General features: G+C 43.4%; 1 protein-coding gene across 2 annotated transcripts in view; it reads right to left on the bottom strand.

The window, feature by feature from the left end:
* Window positions 1–2260: 2260 nt before the first annotated feature.
* Window positions 2261–21710, bottom strand: part of KDM3B (lysine demethylase 3B) — a 47645-nt gene continuing 28195 nt past the window's right edge. For both annotated transcript variants that reach the window (XM_019535370.1, XM_019535371.1), the window contains 11 exons: window positions 19287–19560; window positions 17918–18174; window positions 15054–15320; window positions 14308–14479; window positions 10844–10934; window positions 10569–10699; window positions 8385–8504; window positions 7766–7905; window positions 6845–7021; window positions 6083–6217; window positions 2261–3536 (listed from right to left, as the gene is read on the bottom strand). In XM_019535370.1, coding sequence (XP_019390915.1) covers window positions 3456–3536; window positions 6083–6217; window positions 6845–7021; window positions 7766–7905; window positions 8385–8504; window positions 10569–10699; window positions 10844–10934; window positions 14308–14479; window positions 15054–15320; window positions 17918–18174; window positions 19287–19560 — 1845 coding nt within the window. In that variant the 3' untranslated portion in view covers window positions 2261–3455. The remainder of the gene's footprint in view (window positions 3537–6082; window positions 6218–6844; window positions 7022–7765; window positions 7906–8384; window positions 8505–10568; window positions 10700–10843; window positions 10935–14307; window positions 14480–15053; window positions 15321–17917; window positions 18175–19286; window positions 19561–21710) is intronic.

The raw sequence follows: 21710 nt of genomic DNA, 5'->3' as shown, positions 1-21710 counted from the left end.
ACACAACTCTCTGTCGTACATGTCAATTACCAAGACTCAAAAGTAGAAGATACCCCAAAAGGCCAATGCCCAGAAAGAGATGTAAACTCTATGAAACAGAACAACAGATGAAAAATAATAAAGTAATAGGAGTTTAAGGATCATGAAATCCTGTTACAAACCATTCTGTGCATGCACTTTCACCAGTGTCATCTCCTCCATATGGATGCTTGGCATAGTAGCTGCCTGGGTCAAGATTACAGACCATAAAAGCTGCACTTCTCTCCATACAGCAGGCAGCGCTGAACTATGCAGGGAATCAGGAAGAATGGAAAACAAGATGCTGTAATACAAATCCTTCAGAACGCATACGCATAAGTGTCACCAGCGACCAGAACTAACAACAGGGAAGAGCTGCATTTTTTGTTTGTTTGTTTAAAAGAAAACCCACACATTTTATGGATCAAAGTAAAAAAGTACAATGGTCTGTTAAAATATTCTTGCACTACGGTGGTGGTCTATGACATTGTTTCATTATACTTGCAATTAATATCTGATCACAGGAAAATTAACAACATTTGAGTCTCTATTTCCATTAAATATTTCTGTGCAAAGAAAAAGGAAAATAGGATGGCTTCGGTCATTTTATCAGAACTGCATTTTTCTCCAATACCATTCACTGTTTTAATTCTCTGAATAAGAGGCTCTGCCCAAGAAAACCGTCATCCACCCTCTCTGTAGTGTATGCCACTTAGAATAATAAAAAATGCTGCACATATTGATCATACCAAAAACCAAGTTATTTGCATAAATTAGAGTTTATTAAAGCCAAGGTACAAAGTTGTTGGGGTAATATACAATATTGTTATTGGTGTTTTATGTTTCCACAAAGCTGAAGTTAGAGTTTGCATTTCTCTGATGAAATTTTAGAACTAAAAAGGAAAGTTAGTAGGTACAGTTCATGGAGTTAAGGGGTTGGATTGGATAGCTTCTTGAGGTCTTTTCCAGCTCTATTTTCTTAGGATTCTAGGCACTATTCCAGCTAGAGATGAAGAATTCTCCAAATCCTTGAAAAGCATAACAAATAACAGTGCTCGTTTGCGAGTCTTAAGGCAACACTAAATACAAGAGCTGGTTCAACTAACTGTAGTGTATAACGAGGAAGTATCTCTTTACAGACTTTTAGAGCCCTGTAGCGGTGCTCGCTGTTCTATGTTTTAGAAGCCATCAGAAACCAAAGCACCAGTACACACTGGGTTAGACCGTGTATGTTTAGCTATGTACTAGTAAATGCAGTTATGAGGGAGCCACTTACTATTTATCTTGTTATGTAGCAACCACAAAACCACTGAACCTAACACATTTCAATAGTCATAATTCAATTAAGCAATCTGAATGGTTATTTATCATGGAGAATTTTCTACAAATTTAATTTTACTTTGATGCTTTTAAAAAAACTGGTCTCTGAACTGGGGACAGGGAGCAGCAGAGATGGACCTAGGAGTCCTGCCACGCCTGGGACCAGTGGTGCTCTGTGCACCTGGTTGCTAGCTGTGTAGGCAAGCATGAACTACAGCAGGCTCCAGCCCTACCTGTGAGATGAACAGCAGCGGCAGCCAGCGAGCCATGGTCTGGCCTCTCTGACCCTCGTCTTCAGGGCAAATGCAGAGGGACTTGGGCAGTTGTTGCCAAGACTGAGCCACTCGCACCTCCACCTACCTGGGACAGAGCCAGGCCATGGCATGGCAAGGGACAGGGACCCCAACTGGCTTGGGACACACAGGGGACAGCTCTGCCCTCCATGACAGCGAGAAGCAGCCAGGCTGAACACAAAAGCCTGGGGCACAGGGGAAACACCCTGCTTGCGACGGTAGGGGCAAGGGGGCACGGTGCGGGTGATGGGTGGATGAAGAGGATGAGCCTGAGCGAATGGAGTGGGGGCTGGGCTGGGCTGTGGCAGCCAGTTTCAGGCAAGCTACAATGCTAACCTTCAGGATCTCCCGTGCATACAGTTTGAGCCTCACACCAGCTCAGGCCACTTGTCCTACAGCGCTCTGAGGAGCTGGTGCCTAGGCAGTGGCTGTGCCAAGCTGAGCATGCCACCGGGGCAGCTGGGCTGGCTGGAGCTGCCGCCTCTTGGCCTGGTTCAGGGGCTGGCGTCCCGGGGCCATCGCGCCCTGGCAGGCTGCACGGAGCCGAGGCAGGAAGGGAGCAGGCTAGGAGTCTATAGTAAAGGACTATTATTTAAAAAAAAAAAAAAAAAAAAAAAAAAAAAAAAAAAAAAAAAAATGAAATAACCGTGAACATATTAACAGGCCTGCAGGTGGCACTACAGTACAGCTGGATATAAGGTAGATACATTTCCCCATGTACCCGGACAATGAAATCCACCGCATCAATGCTGACATTTAGTTAATTCTGAATACAGTTCTATCAAGCAGGAACATTTTACTTAAAATAGTTCTGGACAAAGCTGATATCTGAAAATTAGTTTTCCTTCACTTCTGGAAAGGATAGAAGCCCCGAGCTAGCACCAGCACCGGGTGAACTATTGCCTGGCATTACCAGTGCAGGAGGAGATGCACAACATCTCCAAGTCAAAACAAAGTTCATGCCCCTTTTTACTTCTCATTTTGAGGAAACTGGAAGGGGAGGGTCAATTTCTTTTAGCTCTCCTTTGGCTGATTTTGTGCTATTTTGGACTGATTTCTACAAATCATTTACTGATTTTATTGAAAGGAAGACTAAATGTAATGTGCCTTTCCTTGCAAATCCAGGAACAGTTGTGGTATTTAAAAAATACTAAAAATATCTACTTTCATGAAATATTAACTGTTTCACTACAAACCTAGTTTTTCACTAAATACACAATTCTCCTAATTCTGGAGCCTCCTGGGAAAAGCAGTGGGTTCTCCCTGTATTTCTGCAGTTCTACAGTGTATAAACGGCTACAAGAAGGGGAGTGTGGAGAACAGCTTTATCCCTTTTCCTTGGCCTGTATCAATCACACTAGGAAGGATTAGCATGTATGTTTCTGCAGTTGGGCTCCTGTTGGTCACACTTCTGCAGCAGCTATCTACTTAAGTTTGCAACAGGATACCCCACCTCCAGCACATTCCTTCTAATTTCTTGGAGACTAACTAGGCATGAGGAAAAAAAAAGTCACACTCTTATACCATTTCTAATTATAATATGCAGGAACACCATGTGGTTTCCATGCAATTCCAATTCGCAGAAGGCCACAGGAAAGGGAAACGGCACCTTTCATCAGACAGGAATTCTGCAGGTAACAGCGCAACTTCCCATTAGACCTTCAGTGTTGAGGCAGCGTAGAAAACAGTGGCTGAAGAGTGTGTAATACTGACCACACTAGCTCTTAGTGAGAGGCTTCTGCTCCCGCAGAGGCAGTCAAGTGCAGTCCCTGTATGTACTGTGAGCAAAGGCTTACTTCACAGGGGATTCAGAATTAGCAACTCCTAAGACCTAGCCAGTTTGGATTCGTGAGCCTTCAGTGTGCCAACAGCATCTTTTACTGCATGGTAGATAATGTTCTTCACCTAAAACAAAAAAACAAACAGCCCCCACAAAAATCAACACATACAATTAAACAATGAGCAGCATCTTCAGTTTAACAAGAAATTAACTAGCTCTGCTTGTTTAAAGCTGTGGAAGTAAACTCTGGCAATTGGCTCTATAGCCACTGGAAGATAATCGCGCAAAAGAGTTGGTCATTGACCAAAGGATATTGGTCTCAGAAACTGCAGAAAAGGAGGGCTGGAAGGGACCTCTGGAGGTCACGTCTAGTCCATCTCCCAGCTCAAAGCAGGACCAGCCCCAGCTACATCATCCCAGCCAAGGCTTTGTCTACCTGGGTTTTGAAAACCTCCATGGACGGAGGCTCCACCACCCCTCTGGGTAACCTGGTTCCAGCGTTTCACCACCCTCCTAGTGAGAAAGTTTCTCCTAATATCTAACCTCAATTTGCCTTGCTGCCTTATTCTGTCATCTGCCCCCACTGAGAACAGCCCAGCTCCATCCTTTTTGCAGCCCCCCTGGCAGGGAGCTGAAGGCTGCTATCAAATCCCCCTCAGTCTTCTCTTCTCTGGACTAAATCAGCCCAGTTCCCTCAGCCTCTCCTCACCAGTCTGTGCCCCAGCCACCAAACCATTTTCACTGCCCTCCACTGGGCTCTATTTGTCCACATCTTTTCTGTGGTGGGGGGACCGCAACTGGACACAGGACTCCAGATGTGGCCTCCCCAGTGCTGAATAGAGGGGAAGAATCACTTCCCACCCCACCATCTGCTGGCAACGCTCCTCCCAATGCAGCCCAGGATGCTGGTAGCCTTCTTGGCAGCAAGGGCACACTGCTGGCTCCTGTTCAGCTTCTTGTCCCCCGTCATCCCCCAGGTCCTTTTCTGCAGAGCTGCTGCTTAGCCAGTCATTCCCCAGCGTGTACCTCCCTAGTGCAGGACTTTGCACTTGTCCTTGTTGAACCTCATGAGACTTCTTTTGGCCCAATTCTCCAATTTGTCAAGGTCTCTCTGAATACTAACCCTACCCTCCAGTGTATCTACTACTTCCCACAGCTTGGTGTCATCTTCAAACTCGCCGAGTGTGCACTCCATCCCACCTTACAAAGTGTTGATGAAGACATTGAACAAAACCAGCTCAAGGACCAACCCCTGGGCACTCCACTTGATACCAGCTGCCAACTAGACATCAAGCCACCAATTACTACTTTGGAGTCCAACAACCCAGCCAGTTTTCTATGCACCTTACAGTTCGTTCATCCAACCCATACTTCCTTAGCTTGATTGTGAGAATGTTGTGGGAGACTGTATTAAAAGCCTTGCTAAAGTCAAGGTATATTATGTCCACTGCTTCCCACACAGAGCCAGTCATCTCATCATAGAGGGCAACCGGGTTGGTCCGTCATGACTTGCCCTTGGTGAATCCATGCTGGCTGTTCCTAATCAACTTATCTTCCAAGTGCTTAGAAATAGATTCCTTGAGGACCTGCTTCATGATTTCTCTAGGGACTGAGGTAAGGCTGACTGAGCTGTAGTTTCCCAAATCCTCCTCCTTTCCTTTCTTAAAGCTGGGCATTAGGTCTGCCTTCTGCAATTGTACTGTCTTGTATTGCTAGGCCTTAATTCTTCATCTCTTAAAATACCACTCACACTACTTGCCCCATTTAAACATTGCCACAATATTATTACTCTTCCTTCCCTCTGAAATGTCCTTTGTGTTCCAAAATATTATTAATGTTCTCTGTCACTGGGCCAGAGACCTTCTTAGCAGCTCATTCGCACATTTCTTGGGCTACCAATTTAAAAATTCTTCATCTTAGTAGACGATGTTTTGAATCCTCCTTAGTAACTGGAGTAATGCACTGGAGCTTACTTCTTCAGGCATATGCTATAAGAACATGCCATCCCACATCTTTCAACATTTGTAGCAAACATTTATGGAACATTAAACCTTTCCTGCATCAGTTTTACTGTCTAGCACCAAGGCTTCTTTTGTTCTTCGGCTTCTCATACTTCAAGTGTCCTATGCCCTGCCAGCCATGGATCTTTCCCAAGACTTTTGGCTTCCCTTATCAATTTTCTATACTTAATTTCTAATTTATGGTTTTTATTTCCTTTTTTCCATTTGTTATAGATGTCCGTCTTATTTCTAATTGCTGCTCTCACTACAGCACAGAACAAGAGGCTTAAACATTTTTCCAATGCAGAGAAAAAAATGCAGAGCAACAAGGAACGGACATCTCTTCAGTTCATTAGTCTCTTAGTACCTTTACCCTGGCTAGTTGCCTAATTATTTGCCATAGCTTCATCCTAAAGCACACGTGCTCACACAATCTCTTCAACATCCTTTCTAGCTGATAGTCTAAAGACTAACTCATACAAGTTAGTTCCTTTGTCATATATACACAAAATCATTATCACCACCCATTCTGGCCACCAATGGGGAAAAATCCTAAACAGTGTTGCTCAGACAAAATCAGGCCTATTCAGACTAGTAATGACATTTCTTTTAAAGACTTCAAGCCACCAGTCAGCACAGAAATGTTTCCACCAAGATGGACTGACAATTACCTGCAGCTTATCTTCATGGTTCGTGTGAGTGTTAGACAAATGTCTGAACTCTTGAGTCAGGCGGAAGCAGTGCTTTACATGTTCTGGAGATACAAAATCTTCTGCCACTTTAATACAGCTGTACAGATTATGAACCTAAAAAACCCCAAAACATTATAGCAGTGGATGTTAGATACAGCAAAGCTGAATGACCCAATATAGAATTAATACAGAAGAATTCCATGTACTGTAGGTTCCTGCTCACCTAGCTACCAGAGACTGAAGCTACCCAGAGACGCAGAACAATTCACAGAATTAGTTTCATGTCAGAAGTGCAAACATTCTACTGAGCGACAGCCAACCTCTCTCCCTATAGATGCAGGACTGCTCGCTACAGAAGATTCTCTGGTATTTTGCTGACCATAGCGTCAGATGACTACAGTGATGGAGCCTCTACCACTTCCACTGGGAGTCTGGTCCAGAGCCTAAGGAAATCTCAATGTCAGGAAGCTTTTCCTAATATTCAGTCTAAGTGTTCATTTTCTTAATTTTCTCCCAGTTATTTAGTTACACACCTGCTCCCGTGGTGCCACTATGCTTACTTATTCAGTTGTTTAAATTGTACTCAAGCATCACACTGATAAAAATGTTACAAACAGATTTCTGTAGCAACTGTTCTCCAAAACCCAAGGGCTCAAGTCAGTGGTCATATTTCAGGGTGCTTTTGGGAGATGAAACAAACTTGGCTGTAACGTTCTTTATCATCTGTGACACTATGCTTACCTGGTGGGGTGCACCTGCGGGAATGAACACTGCATCTCCTAGGAACTGTACTATTGCCCAGCCTTGTACACCATATTCATCATAAAGACGCTTACGCAGGGTCTGGTCCAAGTACCAACTTTGGTCATGAATTGGGTCATGATCTGGGGGATTTTCTTGACCTTGTTCTTCTCCAACCTAATGCAAAAATACAAAACACATCCACAGATAGCAAGGTTCAGTACTTCTCCCATCTCACGTAGCATTCTGAGCCAACCCTGACATGGACAAATATGACTTTAAGCTGCTACAATGAGAAATACTAGCAGCACAGACTATAAAGTGTTTCCAGGCAATGGCATCTGTACTAATAATTATCCCTTCCATATCTATCCTTGAGATCCTAACATGGGCTAATCATTTATATTATCTCCATGCTCAGAAACTCAGTCTTCTCAAGGACGGAGACAGGCTTTTCTTTGTGGCTACAGGGGACAGGACTAAGAGCAATGGCCTCAAAATGCAGCAAAGGAAGTTTACGTTGGAAGTTAGAGAAATTTTCTGACTATGAGGGTCACCAAGCACTGGAACAAGCTACCTACAGAAGTTGTGGAATCTCCGTTACTGGAAATTTTCAAAAATCAGGTTAGATCAGCACTTGACTGTTATGGTTTAGTCAGGGATGATCCTGCCTTAAGCAGAGGGCTGACCTAGATGCCCCTATGAGATCCCTTCCAGTCCTCCTTTCCTATGATCCTACGACTAGCCATACACACAATTCCATTCAGTCACATTCACAGAGTGGTTGTAATTTCTGCAGGTGAATATTTTTGTGGTAAGGAACATCAGCTGCACAAGATTCAACCTGAATCCTCCAAGTCCCTATAGATGAACCTTTCTTGGACAACAGTAAGACACAAGCCTTCTTTGTCATCGGTATACCTTCCGCAGAAGTTCACGGATCTTCTCAGCATCCTTGGCGGCATAGATGTGCCACAGAGCTCCAGGCTTTTCCTTCCCTTCGTGGATTCGCTGCTTTGTTACATCATCAGCATCTCCTTCATCAATAGTTTTCAGCACCTCTGCAAAGAAGATCCCCACAAAAAGTTGAGTACAATCACATACCTTTTATATCCAATACGTAAACAGAAATTAACATCATAATCTTTGGACTCATAGCAGTCACTAACTGACTGGGATGCAGTGTAAAAACTCGGTCATAAAACATTCAAATCCAGCCAATCCTTATTTCTCAAATATTTGAAAACTGGTACAATGGTTTCCTTCCCCTCCCATTCAGTTCTCTTCTTAATTCCCCCACAAAACTGCCACTGCTTTCACAGAACATTCTGAACTATTAGTGGAAAAGGCACTACTTTAGAACAGATTACTTTCTATACTTGTGAATGTTCACTGAAGATACGGCCTACATTTCCAAGGTGACTTGTTGCATCTGGCCAAAGTTGCAAGACTCTTTAAAGAAACTTGGAAGCCCACATAACACATTCCTCTCTCCACGGCACAGTTTTCATAGGACAGTAAAACGTTTCCAAAACATTACCATCATCATGGGACCCTTCGCCAATGGGGATCCCAACATACACCATGACATTAACGGCATCAGACACATCCAAGTGTAAGTTGGTTGTACCAACACGTCTGTCTTCCGCAGTTATCAACCCTAAGAAAAAGGACAGTGTGAAAGACCAGCACTGTAAGATGGACAAGATCCAAGTTCCTGTGAAAAGAACAAACAAAGCTCTTTTTGCAAGAACAGGGGCTTCCTAATGCACGTTTACTTTTGGTTTCTCCCATCATCCCTGAAACGGTGTACAAAATCAAAGCTACATATTTAGAGACCTGAGCTACAGCTTCCTAGCTTTTCTAAACTGAAAAACATTATGAATGCAAAGAAATCTGAAGTAGTACTTTGTGTTCATTACTGTTGCAACATACAGTGATGAAATATTTTTTCCTAATCCCTTCTTTTACTTTGACATGCCTGTAAGCACATCGAGCAAGGTACTGAATGTTTGCTTTTTTGATGAAAGACATTTAAGGCATTTTTGCCTTTTACATTTAACAGATGGCAAAATAAAGGGGCTGTCCCTTTGGTGACAACACTTTTTAACAGTCAGATACAACACTGAAGTATTAAAATTTTTACTTCTGGAAGGCAACATATTATACAGAAGTCCTACAAATTCTGATTTTTAAAAGAAGAAAAAGTTTAAACAAAAACGTGCTCATTGTCTGTCCATTCCCCATGCACATAAGATGGTACAAAAAAACTGGAAGCACACAAAACAAGTTAGCTTTCACTAGTATTCACTGCTTTTTTGTTGCATCATTTCCTACATCTAGTACATTGTCTGACTAAACTACATGCTCTTTGGGGCAAGGACTATGATTTCTTGCTGTCTAAAGCCTGTCACATCAAGGTGTTAACTACACATTTAAGGCAACTGTTGCCTTAACATACAGCTTGCAGAAGTTGGTTCTGCTACCTGCCTAAATTAAAGCACCAGAAACAAAAGACTTGAAAGAACCGCATTAATCATAATCCCATTTTCATCCCCCTATTGTATAATACTTGTGATGTCTCTAGTAAACAAACTGATTTCTCAGAACCTCACAGGGGTTTCACATTTTTAAAGCCAGAAGTCTCACTGGCTTGGCAGGCACAGAATTTCATGCAGCAATTCCTGAATTCTAATTCAGTGACCAGGGTAGATTTAAGCACATATTTTATAAACTGACATCCCAAAGGAAGCTGGGTCAACTAAAAAAGATTTTACAAAGTTTAGTTTTTAAGCAACATTTCTACAGTTCACCCTTCAATTATAAGAACAATTTCCTTCCACACACCTGCAGTGGAGACACCATTTGCAGGGTCACCAGCTTAAAACGGTTTTGCAACATTAAGAGCGATCCAAACTGTTTTTTTCCTTTAAAGCAACAACTAAGTGAAGTGTTTGAGGCCTCAACCTACTTTAAATAACTGGTTAAAAACAACCAGCATCCACCGCCCCCCCCCTTTCCTATCATGATTCAAGCTGTTATAACTTCAAATTGTTCCATTCTACTTCTGTCCATCAGATGCAGTGAAAATAACTTCATATTTTAGAATGATTACATCCACAAAGCACGTGTGCGCCAATTGTTTTGGATGTTTTGAAAAATAATCATTAAATGCTAATTGCTTTTAATCCCTGCACAAATTGTCATCTGTAAATTTCACAATGCTTATTCATCAGGGCACACGCTCTGGCACATTTCCCTCCATTGATATCCAACCTGCTGCACGCACAATTTATCTTACAAGGCTAAAAATATATACTTAAGTCTAATAGTAGGGTGCAATCTGTCTTTCAGTCTGAGGTCACCAAAACTGCTTTAACTCAGTCATGGAAAACAGCTAAATATATTTTATATTATAATGTAATATATACTATAATATAACATGTATTCATATAACATACACTAGAGAATATAAAGTACACTATGGTAATAATTTATAGGGAGGTTTTAAGTTTACTGGTGTGTACGTGTACATGCATTCATGGAGGAAAAAGCAGCACGTGGAGATCTCTTAGTGTTGATCCAGTAAGATGACTCAACCTCCTCTAGGGTAAGTTCTCAGACTTAGCTAATGCTTTCTTGCCATACAAATTCCAGTTCTGAGGATATACAAAATGAAATAAAGCACAGCCACAAGCTCATCTCCAGCTCTGTTCCTACATACCATAGGCATTGTACATTTTTGGGCCCAGATCAGGACGTACAAAGTAGCTTGGCAGCCTAGAGGCCAGATTTAACCTGCCGTCCCTCTTGGTATACTCTGGGAGAGGAAGATTCTCCATCAAATCCTCAAACCTACACAGGAAGAGAAGAGAGCAAAGACCCTTTCAGGTCACAGGGAAGGAAGAGCACACAAAGAACAATACAACACCAACAGAACGGTCCTGCTTGTAAAGCAGTCAGGATCCCCTGTTAGTGCTGTTGCTCCAGATTCCTTACCTTGTAGGCATCATGTCTCTAAAATCCTCCCCTGGAGGCCAGTCCTTTAACTTCAGTACCATTGGCTGTCCATCTTCTGACCTCAGGCGTTCTGCAAGATGAAACACATTTCACTCTGCATGCTGCACCTCTTCCCACCCTCTCGGTCTCATCTCCATAGCAAACTTCTTGTGACGGTGACTTTGTACACTGCCCAGCACAGTGCACGCTGCTCCCTGGCCCATAGTACAAATGAATTTTACTAGTCAAAACAGGACCCACAGCAGAGTCTAAAGGAGATTCCCACAAGTTGCCAAATGTCTGCAGCACTTCTGTGGGGCGAAAGGAGGAGCGTTCCAGAACCCACCGCCTGACCACTTCTACTGACATCACAGAATTTTACCATTCATTCCTATAGAAGGCAGTTAAGCCAATGCCCAATGCTTATGAAAAAATCTCATCCTATATTGTTTTTGCCAGCCTGGACTGCTTCTAAAACACGATGAAATCCACTGTGGTCAACGCAAGGGACTGGTAATGCACTGCTGAAATTGCAGTCCACAGGGTGGGGGACATGCACACAACCTCCAGAAGACATCCACCATGCACAGCCTCTCATTTACCAAATGTGGTGCAGAGCAGAGCAGGACATTTAGACGGCAATGCTCACAACTGACTTTTACTCGTACCTAATTTGACTCAGGAATGAAGCCTAGCCCATTTATTTTCTTCATACGTGATGCTGACTAGTTTAACTAAAACAGGGGTGGCTCAGACAGACCTGGCTTACAGAGCTGTGTCATCCAGCCAGTGGGGCTCCCCAAGGTCTGGAAATCTGGCAACAGGGGAGTGATAATTAATGCTGCCACTGCTCCCCTGATTTCAATTTTCTGGACCCTTAGGGAGCTGCATGGGCCAGACTGCACCAGCATACAGCTACAACCAAGGGCTGGCCATGTGCCAACTCCCCTCCACTCATCTAACCCCAAAATCATAGACAATGAGGCCTGGAAGGGACCTCAGGAGGTCACATCTAGTTTAACCCCCTGCTCAAAGCAGGACCAGCCCCAACTACATCATCCCAGCCAAGGCTTTTTCTACTAAGGTCTTAAAACCTCCAAGGATAGAGATTCTACCACCTCTCTGGGTAGCCTGTTCTACCCTCATGAGAAAGTTTTTCCTAATATTGAACCTAAACTTTCCCTGCTGCAACTTGAGCCCATTGCTCCTTGTCCTGTCATCTGCCCCCACTGAGGACAGCCCAGCTCCATCCTCTTTGCAGCCCCCCTGCAGGGAGGTGAGGCTGCTGTTCAATCCCTCTCTCTCTTCTCCAGACTAAACCAGCCCAGTTCCCTCAGCCTCTCCTCACCAGTCATGTCCTCCAGCCCCACAACCATTTTCATTGCTTTCCACGGGGACTCTCTCCAATGTGTCAACATCCTTTCTGCAAGGGGGAGGGGACAGGCAAAACTGGACACCGGACTCCGGATGTGGCCTCCTCAGTGCCAAATAGAGGGGAAGAATCACTCCCCTCCATCTGCTGGCAATGCTCCTACTAATGCGCCCAGTATGCTGTTAGCCTGCTTGGCAATATACTACAGGTGCCTCGAGTAGTCATCTTTGGATCTATAAGACATTGCAAAATCCTGCTCATTTGTCAGACCTCCCCAAGGAAGTATCCAAGACACTAGCTGACAGCAACTTCAAAACGTCTGTCTTTTACTTATATCCTGGACCCGACCTACCAGTCAGAGCTCAGGCCAAGCCATGGCACAGCATGCCTTTAGCACTGACAAATTACCTTTTTTGCCCATAGGTGAGAGATTTTACATATTTATCCTTCTAGATGTCTTATGATAATACTGACTATGGCCAATTACTATCTTGCCTCAAATGTAAGAGAGACTTAAAAAACACCAACAATGAACAAACCAAAAACAAACCTGACCCCACTTCCTTATTTATTCAATTTATATGTCACTCGGGGGCAGATCCAGAGGGGTGGAGTGATGCAGCTGCACTCCCCTTTCCAACCACACCATGGAAGCAGCAGCCGGGGATTCTTTTAAAGACTCCAAAATCAAGTAAGAACTCCCTACTTCCCCCAGCCTTGCCCCAACGCTCAGCAGCACATCCCCCCGCACCCCCCCACCGGCAACTAGGGAGGGACTATACCACTCATGCTGTGCACATAGCCAGGGCACATGGACTGCGCATGCTGCACGTGTGGCAAAGAAAGGGAACAACTCCTTTCCGCTGCTTGCACTGAGTGCATAGCCACTTGGGGGTCGGGGGAGAGCTGGGCTCCTGCATGGCAGAGGGATGCCAGGCCTGCAGACTCGCGTGGCATGCAGTCTCCAACTGTCCGGAAGCTGGGAAGCCCGGAGCAAGGCCACCATTCAGTTGATTGCTTAATCTAATCTACCCATCTTCAAAGTCTTCCAGGACCCTGGCCCAAGACCACAGAAAGTGTCTTGTTAGAATGAGATGCCATGACCCGCTCCACCCCTCTGGTACTCCGAAGCAGTCAGCCTCAAGACCAGGGTGGCAAAGTGGCAGATCCGGCCAGCAGCCAGACTCCATTTCCCACCACCCCTGCCTGTGCAACTCTCCATGGAGACCAGCTGGGAGCCATGCAGTCAGGGTGCACAGCTGGGCAGGGAGCTGCTCCGAGGCCAGGAACTTGAGCCAGGGATGGCACGGGGCCACAGCAGAGCTGAAATCTGCTCCCTGCACGCCCCTGTGCATGAAACCTGCACTTGTTACAATGGCAGGTGGGCAGTGGATCGCAGCTCTGTCCAGGGCCCAGCCCCCACCAGACCCCGGGGTCTCCCTAGCCCCACCTGCCCATCTTGCTCCCGGCTGCAGTCCCATCCCAGCCACGTGTCCTGCTTGTGTGCCTGGCAGCGAGTATGGGGCAGATGGGCAAAGGTGCCTGGGAAGCAGGGATCGGTCTGGTAGTAGCTGCCAGAAGGAGCTGCCACTGCAGGGACTGATGGGATATGGAGGGCCAGATTTTGCCCACCCCTGCTCAAGACTGATCCTTACAAATAGTGCTTTCTTTGCAGCATGACCATGGTTTTGGGAGGTTGTCACCAGGGGATAAAAACATGGAGGTGGCAAGACTTGCAATCACAGCAAAATGTAGAACCAATCAGCTTTATCATGAATACAACCAGAGGGGGAAGAGAGAAAAGATCAGACTACCAATTTCATGTGGTATAGACCATCTACTTATTTATTTTGAATACTGTTGTAATAAGAGTTCTCTGCTCCAAAGCAGTCTGACTGTACTAAGCTACTTTTGGCCTAGCCTCATTCTTCACAATTTCTCCACCCAGAAGTCACTCCCTAGTGAGCCTTACAAGGAGCAGCTGTGGCTTTACACCTTGAGGGATAGCTACTGGAACACACAACCTGTGGTATCTGTGACAGGGATTATAAGAGGAATGAGGTGTGCTGTTCCACCATGAATCTGCACTTACTAGAAATTATTTCAAAGCCATCCCAGAAGTCACGCACTTTCACATCTGAAATTATGGCACAGTTTCTGCAGTTCACCAGATCAACATCCTGGTCTCCAAACTCCAGACTGAAGGCCTCTGGTTTCCACAGCTCTGACTTCAACTTCTTATGGACTCCAGAAACTAGCACGGGCTAACGAAAAGAAAGGCAGGTGGCTCGTTACATTATTAGCCAAATTTGCTACAAATTTAACTACATCTCTCTCATTCTCGGGAGCTGGATATTCTTGGCCATCACCAGAGAAGCAAGGCATCAGATACCAGCTCCTTTTCGCATAAAAGTACATCCCCGTTACATCAAGCAAATTAGCAAAGTCAGAAAATCAAAATTCAGTTCCAAGCCATTTTCAGGTGTCTTTACAAGAAAGTCTAGTATCATATAGCACCATATACACCCCCCTCCACCCCGAGATCCACTAGCCATATGTAACTATATCTGGCTGTACTTCTAGACAGACTATATCCACTCCTAAATGAAAGGAATGTCTCTCTAAAATACAGCAAATAGGAGTGCCACAAAATTAGCTTCAGTTTTCCCTTCCTTAATTTTTTTTTTATTATTATTATTATTTTTTTATTTTTTTTTTTTTTTACACGCAGAACTGTATGTTGCCATTGACTATTCAGAGCAGGAATAGAGGAAGCTTTTTTTCATTCTCTAAAATACCTGCTCCAGTGTTACAACCTGGCTATTCATTTTCACTTACCTGGCCCTGTTTCCAACACTCCCTGAAGATCTTCCAGTTGTTTTTGTTGCTGGGATCATGCAGGCAAAGGAGCCTTCCATCACAGAGCCAGGAATGAGAAGTGTGTGGATCCAGAACATTCAGTCCCATTACCATTTCCTTCACCTCTCTCTGAGTGTCAGCCAAGTTGCTTGTTCGCTTTGCAGCATCAGATGTCTTCTTATTTTCCACCACAGAAGCAATGATATGATCTAGGAAGTTGGGCAGACTGGCTTTACCTTTGGCTCCCTAAAGACACAAATATACAGGCCAAGTTCAGTTTTCACAGAAGTTTACATAAGGGCAATATGCATCTGCCCCAACACCCTCTTGTATTTCAACCATGGTAACTGTTATCACAAGACCTTGTACACAAGTCAGTACACAGTTGGGAGGGGGTACTGACAACAGCATGTCTGCTGCCGCCGCCAGTGGTCTACAGAATTAAGGCTTGGAAAACTTGCTGCATTCTAACGAGATTAATTGCTAAGCCTTCAGAAATGAATACCAACATCACAATATCAGAAGCTGTTCCCTCCTACCACCATCGGTTTTATTTCCATCAAGCTATGAAATGTTCATTTTTTCCTGGTTCCCTTAAATGCTTTTTATGCACTAAACAGAATCAGACCAGTTAGGATCTCTGGCTTTTGTTGTTTTGGTTTCTGTTAAAAGGGAGACTGCAATCCTTGAATATATAAGCAGGAGTAGATCACACAGGAATAGGAAGGCAGCATTACCTCTGTATGCAGCATAATAGAGACTGTTACTTAATACTGTGCCCAGTTCTGCTGTCTACAGCTCAGAAAGGACACTGAAAATTTGGAAGAGATTCAAGAGAAGAGCTACAAGTGTTTCGAGGCCTTGAAAAACATGCCTTACAGTGAGAGATTTATACTCAAGCATTAGTTTAAACGACAAAAGATTAAAAGCTGGTTTTGATCATGGCCTACAAGTGCCTCAACAATAAAACTGCTTCTGGTGAGAAATGGTACTTTCTAGCAGGAATAAAGGTATAATAAGAGCTTGTGGCTAAGAAACTGATGGTGCTCAAGTTAAGACAGAAGACAGTGGCCCAGTTGCTAAGATGCTATCTGCTCCACTGCAAGTCATTTGGGCGTATTGTTTGATTCACTTAAAATTCTGGAGGTCAAATGAGTTCAGTGAAACTCAAATGCTGCAGAAGTGGTAAATTTTAATAAAGAAAATCCCAATACACATAACTTCACCACCTTATGCATGCCTCCTCTTCAAATGCTAGTGATCCAGACTTTTACAAAGTTCTGACCCTAACGTTCGAGTCAGAAAAGCAGCAAAGGATCTTTGTTGATGAATTTGTGACTGATCTTGATAAGGAGCAGCAACAAAAACTGACAAGGTTCTGAGAAAGGAGAAAAAGGATAAAACCTGTGGTTTACTGTGCCACGTTGCTAGGAAGGGTAGGGAATATAAATGTGAGGACTTTCCTTCCACAGAAGAAATTCCTTTTGCCTTAAGGCATTTCACAGTTATCTACATTTTAGTTTGTGGATATATGTTCTCAGGGCCATGACATTTTCAGAAGCTCTTAAAAGCTGAGTCACAACTACTGGTTTCACTTTCCTGTGACAACGAAGCTTCCCTTTGTAGTATGTTCCAATCCTCTTGCCAGTGCCAAACAAGTTAAACTATTAAGACCCCATCTGCCCTGGTTCAGAGAGTTCAAATGTCTTGCTCTAAACATCAGAGCAAGGCAGTGTTACTCTAAACCAATGACAACAGATGCCGGGAGGGTAATGAACAGGGGGAATACTCACACCAGGTACGCCTGGTTCAACGCTCTCCCTCCAAATCACCTACTTCTGCCACTGTCAGAGACAGGATACTGGGCTAGATGGACCACTGGTTTGACCCAGTAAGGTGCTTTTGCTATTCTTACCAGATCACACCGCGGGGCATACCAGTTTAACACCATCCCTTACCAGAATCTGAACACCTTCCATAATTAAAAAACAGAACAAAAAACTCGCAGAGACAGCCAAGTCCCTAGTGGAGTCAGTGGACCGTGGCACTTCTGAAGGTAACGATTCTATTTAGGGAAGGGCTTTTTGTTATAGATTGTTCATGCTGTTAGTGCTTGCCCACTTCTTAAAGAGGCTTAAGTTATATTTAAACAAGGAATTCTTGTTCCAGAACAAGAGTTTCATGTTTGAAAGTACTCAGTAACAGCCACTGTCTTTTAAATTTACACCCTACCTTAAATGAGAATCAACTTTAAGCATGGGCAAGCCTTAGGGTTTTTTAAGGTAAGGATTCTTGGGGTTCCTCTTTTTACTTCCTTTTTTTTTTTTTTTTAAAGCAGGACACATGTGGTGGTTGTATCATTCTTATGATGGGTATTTTCAAAGGAGAATTTTTCAGCATATCTTTTTCTTTTTTTAAAAGGATAGTCTTACTTCACATTCACCCAATCTCTGAAAATCTGTTCCACAGCTGGGTCCCCTTAACCAGCAACAGCTTACAGGCTAATCTTAAGCAGGACTTTCCAAAAAATCAGACTGCTTCTCAACTGAGCTTCCATGGCAGCACAGATTACCAAAAAGGAATTTAAGAGTCGGAGTTAATACTATGCCTAACTAATGGCCACTTCCCTCCAAAGGGAGAATTTTTTCATGACAACAAAGGACTAAGCCCCATAAATAACTATTGTGTCAAATTATTTTATAGCTTTTTTCACCATCAAATGAGTGCCTTTGTTTATACCAAGTGCCCAGAAACAATGCTGTTAGAATGCAAAGAAAGCTGTTAAATTACTGAGAATTTTACCTCAGAGTATAACCTATCTGCAGGAAGACAATGCTACTTACCATTGAAGCTGCAGAGAAAACTGGAGGAAATGGGATTCCTGTGTCTAATGGGACCTGAGGCAGTTTTCCTGGTCCAGAATGTAGCAAATCTCTGAGACTTGAACCTTCGGTTTTGTTGCTAGATGCAACTGGGCCCAACAGGAGGCTGTTAAACAGCTTTGGAGTTAATGGGGAAACCTTTGCACTGGAATTGAAGGAATCCAATCCAAAGGGCGAGTGGGATTCTTTACTGAGCACTGACCGCAGTGATCCTGCTTCTGTAAGCAAGAATTAGAACTGGGTGAGATGAAGAACCACGACGAGGAAAGGTCTGAGCAAAGTGTCCAATATAAACACAGCTACTATCCTGTTACTATCCCGTAACATTTACCTAAATGTTACAACTCAAGAATAGTATTACACTCTGTTGAGGTCCCTTCTGACCCTAGCATCTATGAATCTATGCATACAGGACGAAACACTCTTATACACTGTCCTACACATTTATACATTGTACATTTCAGGGAGGTGTTACCAACAGGCTGTTATCATTGCGGGATAAGACCTTGAGAAGTACAAAAGATAATTTTGACTTAAACACATTTGATTTACAAGGAACTGCAACCTTATTTGAAACAAATTCCCCAACTGACCCACTCACCTTCCAAGTTAGTTCCGAATCCTTCACCATGAAAGCTTTTAAGATTACTGTCTTCAGATTTTACAGACAGTAGGGACTACTACTGGGAATGTGACCTTTAGAGCTAGCAAAACATTTGTGAGCAACAAGAAGGAACAACAAAATCTTTCCATCACTCATAGTGATGAAAAAAGGTTGCATGCCACACCACCTTCACTCTACCTAAGCACAGTCTTTATGGGGGCCACCCTGAACCACCTTTATTGCAGGTGTGTCCTGAAAAACAAATATTTCTGAAATGATGTTGTATATTCCGAGGTTTTTTTTTTTTCCTAAAACCTGCCCTGAACATTTAAGTGACTAGAAATTCCACTCTTCATTTCCCATGCAGGACGCTAACATCAATTTTAGCAGTTTCCATAAGCTACTTAACCGATACCAGAAATAAATGTTAAATTAGACCTGACATCACATACCAGTGCAACAAAGCCTTCCAGAAAAGATACAGCTAACAGCAGACTAAGATGGGATAAATGTGATTAGGAATTATATGCTCTCCCTTTGGTCACCTCCATGCAAGTTATTTCGAGATGCTTTCCACATCTTTTAAACCTACTAAAGAAAATGGATCCAAAGAGGGAAGTGAAGAGGAAGGAGCACGCCCTTTTCCATCTAACAAGCTGGGACTCTCACCAAGGTAATACTGCAACTCTTTTCTGCAAAAGGCTATGGGATAGATCTTTTACTTACCTTTTGTTTCTTCTTTTGCTTTCTGGGTTGCTAAATCAGCAAGCCAGTGCAAGGCAGATGAGGGGGTCGTTTCTGGACACAATGCCCTGTTAGTCTTTGTTTCACTGGTGTTACTGGTTGGTGGTATCTCTGATTTTGCAGACTCCTCAGTTCTACCATCTGCAGCCTCAGGTTTAAGGCCAGTGTCCATCTCCAGCTGTCCTGTCCCTGTTGCTGCACTGGAGAAGGTGCTTTCATTTCCAGAGGCAGACACAGTAGGATTTACACTGGGAAGCTAAAGAAAACATGCACATTTAAATGCCGACTTTAAAAAAGCAAACTGCTCCCCCTAAACTGAAACAAATGAAAATTTAACCAGCTGATAACAGCAGAACAAGGCAATACAGTCTAGTGTCATCAAGGTAGAATGTCAAGCCAGAGGAAGGCCAGAAATGCAACGAATCTACTCCAACTTTCACCTAGGAGGAGAGGAGGGAGTGCTAAAGTTGGAGTGGGTCTGCTGCACCTGAATCATTCTCAGCTTGCTCAGTCATAACATTTAGAATGCATCAGCAGCTGTGCCCTTCTGAAACATTCCCCTTTTGAAAGGGGCTCCAAGTCATCATATGTCCACACCCTAAGAAACATTGACAGGATAATTTGGTTATTCATACTGATGTCCAATGTGCCTTGCCAAGTTATTGCTATGTAGTGATCTCAAAGCCAAGGAGTACCACAGTAAATCATGAATGTGAAAAATGTCCTTTATCAGGCTTAAACTTAGTCAGTACTTAATTGATTCAAAGTCTCCTTGTTCTTGTGTGAGGAGGTAGAGAAAACAGTCACTGTAGACCAGGCACCATTCTATTTATTTGTACTATGTGTGTACTCTTCATCTCCTTTCTAAACTAAACAGTCCTCATCTTTTCAATCTCCCTTAATACAAGAGTTTTAAGCAGGCACAAATCATTCCTCCTTCTTTTGAGATCTACGCCCAATTCAGCAATATCTTTACGAGATAAGGTGACCTGTATTGTTGAAAGTATCCCATATTCCACTCAATAAGATGGCATAATATTTTCTGTATTATTCTCTACCTTATTCTTTATGCACCGAGTATCGAGTTTCCTATTCTGCTTGCTGTTGGATACTGTGGAAAGGTCTTAGTTATGGTAATGTTATGGTATCTTTTTAAGTTGATCTTGCAAGGTCAAGTCTGTGATCAGGTCGTGTTTATTTCCTTGCAGTATTCAGAAGCTAGGCATCGTTTCCCATCATGTTACACCAATTTGCCCAACTTGGATCTCCTCTGGTCTCTACTTACCTAAACAGCCTAGTCTGATCTCCAAAATTTGGTATCTCTTTGTACAATCTCTCATTTCCACATCATCAACACATGAATAAAATGTCACAGGAACTACTATGGAACCCTGCTGTTCATTTTTTGCATGATGAACGCCAACTATTAATTCTTCTTTATTTCTCCCATAATAACATTTTGCTTCTGATTATAAGCACTACTTCAGAGTCAGGGTGGCTAGAATCCGCAACCAACTTCCAAGGGAAGTGGTGCTCGCTCCTACCCTGGGGGCCTTCAAAAGGAGGCTAGATAGACAGCTTACTGGGGTCGTTTGACCCCGGCACTCCTTCCTGCCCATGGCAGGGGGTCGGACTTGATGATCTGCTCAGGTCCCTTCTGACCTGACCAACCATGAAACTATTTTCTTTGGTAGCATCTTGTAAAAGGGCTTTTCAAAGGTCTTCTGAAAGACTCAAAAGTTATGTCAACAAGTTCTCATTTAGCACTATGCTGACAACATCAAGACTTCTAACAGATTAGTAAGGCACCATTGTCCTTTGCACTATGGTCTACCTAGGTTATTATATTCAGTTTTTAATCTTCATTACAATCAGTCTGCCAAACAGCGACAACTGTTTTCAAATATAGGTAGAAGAATATTTGGCTACTTTCTAATTTTCTCAGCACAGAGACTGTTTTTAAATGAGAGCCTGCATATTTTTGCAAGCAGCTCAGTAAATCTATATTTCAGCTCCTTCAGCACTGTGGGATTTACACAGTTTGGGTTGGGTGACTTACTGTATTTTCAGTTCTCAATGTGGTCCAGCTTCTCTTTTGACATTCAGGTCACCAATAGTACTTTTTCCCTATTGCCAGAAAAGAAGAACACGGATCTCCACCACCCTCTGTGAAGACTGATGCAGAGACCCTCTGTGGTCAAGACTGATGCATTTAGGTGCTCGGCATTGTCCTTATCCTTAGCCCTTTGAGACCCAGCAGTCCCAATTATTTTTTTCATGAGTTTCCTGCTTCTGAAACTCTTGCTATTTATTTGGACTTTCATAGATTTCATAGACATTAGGGCTGGAAGGGACCTCGGGAGATCATCGAGTCCAGCCCCCTGCCCAAAGGGCAGGAAATCAGCT

Source organism: Crocodylus porosus, unplaced genomic scaffold (genome assembly GCF_001723895.1).
Source record: "Crocodylus porosus isolate Cpor-Errol unplaced genomic scaffold, CroPor_comp1, whole genome shotgun sequence".
Taxonomy (NCBI): Eukaryota; Metazoa; Chordata; order Crocodylia; family Crocodylidae; genus Crocodylus; species Crocodylus porosus.
Note: the sequence above shows the minus strand (reverse complement) of the source record. Positions and strands in the feature narration are given on the sequence as shown.